General features: G+C 42.2%; 1 protein-coding gene across 1 annotated transcript; it reads right to left on the bottom strand.

Annotated features, from left to right (window-relative positions):
* Positions 1–2801: 2801 nt before the first annotated feature.
* LOC123439352 (bidirectional sugar transporter SWEET12-like) lies at positions 2802–5492 on the bottom strand. Its single transcript, XM_045116077.1, has 4 exons — positions 5305–5492; positions 4665–5074; positions 4454–4573; positions 2802–3552 (listed from the first exon to the last, which is right to left on the bottom strand). Exons 1-4 carry the CDS (start codon positions 5348–5350, stop codon positions 3184–3186), a joined length of 945 nt encoding a protein of 314 aa, XP_044972012.1. The 5' UTR covers positions 5351–5492; the 3' UTR covers positions 2802–3183.
* Positions 5493–6566: the final 1074 nt, after the last annotated feature.

The following is a 6566-nucleotide window of genomic DNA, read 5'->3' as shown; positions in this document are numbered from 1 at the left end:
AAAAGAAACTAAAACTACTACTCCGGTAGAAAATGCTCTCTCAACATTTGTTGTTGCCACCGGTAGAATCAATACCAATTTTAGAAGTAAGTACACGAAATGATGAACTATATATCTTCTTGTTTGAACAAGCTTAACTAAGAGATCAACAAGATTTCCAAGGACTCTGAAGTTCTCGACTTTCCTCGTATCATCTATGTAGTTATCAAGTTGTAGTTCAAGGTGTAACAAGTCAGCCGTTGAAAAACTTTGAGATAAAACTCAGCAAATCTTTGTACCTTGCGTGCATTAAAAGAAGCAAATGAGTTGAAGGGATTCAATACCAATTTGAAAAGCAATACAAATTTTAGAAGCAAGTTCACATACCTTTTGTGCATCAAAAGCAACAAATGAGTTGGCGGGATTCAAAGTAGACACACAAGATAGCAACTCCATATTGATCTCATCAAACCGATTTTCAAGCTCTTGACTAATTTTATCAATGACTCCAAGAAAAACTTCTCTTCTAAAGTGATCATCATTTGATTGACTTCGAGCAAACCGTGATGATCTTCCATAAGGCACATAATCATCTTGCATTATAAGAATGAATTGAATGTCATGCTTGTTACAAAACAGTGTGACCTTTTGCAGAAATGCATCCCACCCAGTAGACCTAAGTTCTTGTGTTGTACTTTTTGCAGTTCTAACCAGTGCCATTGCAGTAAGAATATCTTGGTCTCTTCTTTGCAAACAATCACACAAGTCACTTGTGTATCCAAGAATGAAAAGCATCAAGTGTGCATTGAAAATAAATTCAAATGACTCAAACACTCCTACAACAGTATGAATTTTGGGCTAGTCACTTCTTTGTGAAGCATCTTGTCCAAGAGTTATGAGCACATCAAGAATTCTGGGATACATAGCAATAATGTTGAGAACAGTTTTGTAATGAGAGCCCCATCGAGTTTCACCAGGCCTAGGTAACCCCATCTCTTGATTCAAACCACTCCCGGTTTGTAGCTCACCACATTCAAGTAGTTTCATGATATTGTGAAGTCTAGCATCTCGAAGCATGTCATGACGACGCTTACAGGACACTCCAATAACATTCAGTAATAAAGACACCTGATCAAAAACCAAACACAATCATCATTTCCCTTGGCAAGAGCAACAAGAACTAGTTGGAGTTGATGTGCAAAACAATGAATATAATAGGCGGAAGGTGACTCTTTCATGATCAATGTTTTCAATCCTTTAATTTCTCCTCTCATATTGCTAGCCCCATCATATTCTTGCCCACGAATTTGAGCTATAGTCAAACCTTGATCAATAACTAAAGCTTCAATTGCTTCCTTAAGTGACAATGAAGTAGTGTCACTTACATGAACAACCATGTGTTGAAACTCTTATATAAGGAAAATATATGTCCACTAAGTTTTCCTAAATTCTCTGAAATATTTTGGAAACATAAAAATAATTTTTCCCTATAAAAGACGATTTCTAGCCTTAGAAAAAGGTATTTAAATAAAATAGTGAAATAACCTTTAAAATAATAATTTTGTGGTTTTGGGAAGTCCTTTTGATAATAGGATCCAAAAAAAAATTCGGGCAAAATATGTCTCCTAATTTGAGGACTTGTAGTGCAAACCTCAATTCAGGGTTTTTTGAAAGCTAAATTAAATAAATGATTTTTGGCCAAAATAATATTTGGTAAAAATAGTTTTAGGTTCTATACACATGGTAGGATCATCGAGCAAAGATTTGGAGCAAGAAGATGAGTCTAGAGAGTAGGAGGGTTTTGTAAATTTAAAACACAAGCAAGCTATCAAGCAATCATCAATCAATTGAAGCATCATAAGCACACATGAAAGTTTTTGTTGGCCCTAATTTTTTAGCTCTGTTAACTTAGTCAGGAGAGTCAAAACTAAGGGTGTGACAGGTTTCCCTTGTTGAAGGCGCCATTGAGGGGATTTAACACCTCTCCCGACCTCGAGTTCTTGTCTCTCGATAAAATAGTGTGTGTACTGGTGGTGCTTATGGTGTCATTACTTTGTTGGAAGCATTGCCTTGAAGTCAAGTCTTGTAATGGGAGCACCGTTTCAATGGTCGTGTGGGTGATCAGAAGCGGGCACGATTTCGTTAGCATGAAGTCATTGGTGGTGCATCCAATTTGTGTTTGGTCACTTGGTCAATGGTGGTGCACAACGGGAGCACCTTTCACATACGAGGAACGTGAGGTGAATTATGTAAGTCAACCTCGTGGGATCGAAGTGTGATAGTTTCACTTATCAGAGATCTCGATCTAGGTTTGCGGATATGCTCATAGCAGCCCAGCTTAATACGGCGGTTTTTAGTGTGTACCCTCGTAGCGGTGATAGTGCTCTCGTGCCCGACCGGATGTGTTGTGAAGTGTTGGCCTTTCAGCGATTTGTATGTAATGTGGTGATTTAGACCTTATCAATTATAGGCGCTATATATGTTTTCGTTGGTCTTCCTTGATTAAATCGAGCATCCCTTTCTCTCTTTTTTCTCACTTTGGTTTTTTCCGGCACTCATTTTTGTGCTTTCGGGGTGTTTCTATGATACTTCTTTCTAATCAATGAATTTGACGGCTCTCCTGATGGCATGAAAAATAATTCCACAAACCAAACGGTGCGGATCCTTAACTGTTCCATACCGCGCACTGCTCTGCTATATTTTATTTTAGGTTTCAATTGATCTGTCATACCTTTCTCTTTTTGTATGGCTCGTTCTGCATTCAACTCTGCCATTTGTTGTTAAAGACATCACGATGCAACATAAAAAAACACCACGATGATAAAAGAAAAATATGAGCTTTTTATTTGATCATAGACACTATGCATGTCCAAGCGCTGCAAGAGGCCAGCATACAGCAGAGGATGCTCTACACGAGTACACGACTCCAGTTCCATAGCTAGATGATCAGATCAGACGAGCCCACACCTTTTCATTCCTACGTCCGTATTACCACTACTAGTTAACTACTACTACTCCAGTAATTAACGAACAACATACGTATCGGATTGGAATGAAGTTTATATATAACCAACACAAGACATAGACAGACGTACGCATGCATACATGCATGGTGGCGCGCCCGCGTTCGATAAACATACCATACCGCAGATAGTTAGGTCAGTCGTCGTCTGCTCCGGAACGCAACTCAGGTGCGTAGATCGATCAGACCACCTCGACGGCCATCCTCATGGGCGGCAGTGGTGCAGGGTGGTCGAGCGGCGGCAGTGTAGGGTGCTCCTCCGGGGGTGGCAGCACGATGTCCATCACGGACACGCTCTGCTGCTTGTTGCCGCCTACGTCGTCCTCGCTGCCGTTCACGACCTGCTCGCCGTCGTCGATGATCGGCGGCGCAACGACGTGTCCCGTTGTGCCGGCCTGCTGCTGCTGCTGATGATGAAGTGGCAGCTGGTTCTTCTCGTCGTCGTCCGGGAGCTGGACCTCCGACACGTCGCCCTTCTTCTTGGGGTTCTTGTACACCAGGTGCAGCGCCATCTGGGCCAGCCCGAACAGCAACCCCAGCACGTTGGGTGTCTGCCCACACATAGATACACGTTTTGGTCAGTGCAAAATGAAAATAGCTTACTACTACTACTAGTGCTAGCTAGCTAGCTAGTGCTCAAACATGCTGATTGCTTTATACTCCTAGTTATAACAACCAAAGTTTATAGCTTCACATTGCTTGAACATCATCGTGTGGGGATATACTACTGGTACTTTGACTGGATCTCTTTACACCTTTTGCTGCCCAATATGAATATATTTATATGCTAAGTGTCATACGTGTGACACGAAACACTCCGGCTCTAACGTTTTTTGTAACTAAAAGTTATCATCCGAATAGAAAAAAGAAATTTTAAAAGAACTGAATATCATTTGAAAAGAAAGTTGTCATGCTTGAGAATTATGATTGTCATCCCGCTTCATTAAATTTATCATAGAATTTATTTTAGAATTGCCATGTGTTCATGTCGCACGTGTGACCAGGAGTACTTCTGTTCTACTTATGAGGGGCCTAAATATATACTCCCTCCGTTTCAAAATAAATGACTTAAGTTTAGTATAATTTTATATTAGAATTAGTATAAAGTTTAGACACTTATTTTGGGACGGAGGGAGTACTACTTATGAGTACTAGCTAGTAGCTTAATTACGTGTTGGGAACTAGTATCTTTTTGTTAGGTTCTACTCCTGTTCTAGTCATGCGTGCAACAAACCGGGGGCACCTGGCGCATGACACAGCCGCAGCGCACTACCTTGTTTGCGCTAGTATGCATGCATGATTGCCAAAAAAGTTCGTGTTTAAAACCAATTAGCCACACCCTAAGCTGGCAAGGCTAGATATCTTAGCTTAGCTCGCGTGCGTGCCTGCCTGCCTGCCCGCTTGCTTGAAATATGCAATTCTTAGTTTTGTAGGCCGGGTAAATTATCGTACCGCTACGAAGAAATCTTTCATGAGTAGGCCGTAGAAGAACCAGACGACGGCGCTGATGGTGAGAAAGAAGGACAGCCAGAAGGGCAGGAACTCCACGCTCTTGGTCCTGATCACTTGCCTCTGCAAATTTAACACCGTACCATCAGTCAGTCAACTACGTACGATGATGCAGATGAAGAACGTACGTAGAGAGGACGAGCAAGGGACTTACGATGATGGCGAGAGGGGCGACGAAGACGGCGAGAGCGAAGGCGGACCCGATGCCGCCGGCGATGGTGACGCGGCTCTCGCCGTCCCTCACCAGCAGCTGCAGGACGCAGACCATGGCCCCGTAGAGCGCCACGTTCATGATGCACACGAGCTTGGCGGTGAAGGCCTTGGCTTGCTTGGGCGCGTAGGCGAGGTAGATGGCGAGGTAGGCGGTCTCGACGACGCACCCCACGGTGTTGATGGTGAGGAGGAGGAGGTCCTTTGTGAGCAGCGCGTAGTAGAGCCACAGCATTGCGCTCAGCAGCGCCATCGCGTAGGGGACTGACTGGAACGACTCCGTCGACTTCCTCTTGTACACACGGTAGAACGTCGGCACCGGCGCCAGGATAACCAGGAACGACAAGATGTTGCCTGCATGCATGCGTGCAAAAAATACAAAAGGAAAACAAGACTCATCAAACCTAGTTGGAGTACATCTTCTCTCTTGCACAAACAAAACAATCAAACACGCACGGGAAATTCATGCAACTGGCATGCATACTCGGAGGTTACGGTGTAAATTTCATGGAAGTATGTGTTATAATATATTTGATCTATGATGAAATTACAACCACCGTGTGCATGGATGCATGCATGCATACCTAGGATGCCCACAGCAAAGATCAAAGGGCTCCCAACGGCAGCCATCTTGGCGGGTACTTGGTCTGATACTGATCTCCTGCTCTAAACAAAGCCCAGCTAACTAGAGCAAAGAGGTCGATCGATTGACCCCTCTTGCTCTTGGGAGATTACTAGCTACTGCATGTACTGCTGCGTACCACTTGACACTGGTTACCTCCTGGACACCACATGGTATTTATAGGGCTGGGAAAGGAGGTGAGGCGCCCGAGAAACTATTATTCTTTGGATCAATCGAAGAACATGATAGACTATACAATTCATTGCTTAACGAGCTTACCTTCCACAGTGCATGTGTACGTGTGGCCAGGCGCACCATGAATCATAGTCCTACTCATATTTTTGCCTGGTGTATGTGTCGCCCATCGGAAGCATCTCATCTGACACATGGATAATCAGCTATTTACATGTGTTGGTCGATGGATGATCTTAAGTAAGGCCTTGGGCAACTAATGACCGCGAAAATATTGTACGGGTGCAGGCCAGGTAAAAAAAGAACTTGTGTTATGTTACGAGCTAAGTTACTCCTACTATGATCAGCCTGAAAACTTTTAGCCATCACTTATGTAAGTACAAATGTTTTCCCACTCATCAGTACAGATGAAGTTAGTACTTTCAAATACACACAAGATAGCAGTGTGACCCACACATTTGGACGGCTAGATGTCAATTCATAACTTCTATATTTAGCCAATAATTTAAAAATGTATATTATTGAATCTTTCTTAGTTGTACATGAATAATTTATTTGCATATATAGTTTGCCATTAGTCGGCAATGATCATTTTCCGATAATGAGTTATACATAAAAAAAATACAATCCAAAAATATGTATTTAGAATACTTAAATTTTGTACTACATATGTATTACAAACACCTTTGTGTGATAAAATTTGGTCACAGTGCACATGTAAATTATTAAGATATTGTACCTCCAAGCTTTGGAGGATTATTGTAGCATGGCCATGCCACAGCTATTAGAAGTATTGGGTTTTTTATTTGCCTGATTTCATCTCCTTAATTCAATTCATGTTACTATCGATCCTCAGCCCTTTAGGCCATCCTTTTGGGCAGCTGGTGACCCCCTACTCATTCACATTCATGGACTGGCTAAATTGTTTATTGTGGTATAAATGTACCATACATCTAGTGGCAATTTTTCTCTATACATATTTTGTTGGAAACATCGACCAAGATATCCCCATAAAACTATTTTACTTCTATC

This window comes from Hordeum vulgare, chromosome 3H (genome assembly GCF_904849725.1).
Source record: "Hordeum vulgare subsp. vulgare chromosome 3H, MorexV3_pseudomolecules_assembly, whole genome shotgun sequence".
NCBI classification, from domain to species: domain Eukaryota; kingdom Viridiplantae; phylum Streptophyta; class Magnoliopsida; order Poales; family Poaceae; genus Hordeum; species Hordeum vulgare.
The sequence above is the reverse complement of the archived record's forward strand: the minus strand, read 5'-3'. Positions and strand labels throughout refer to the sequence as shown.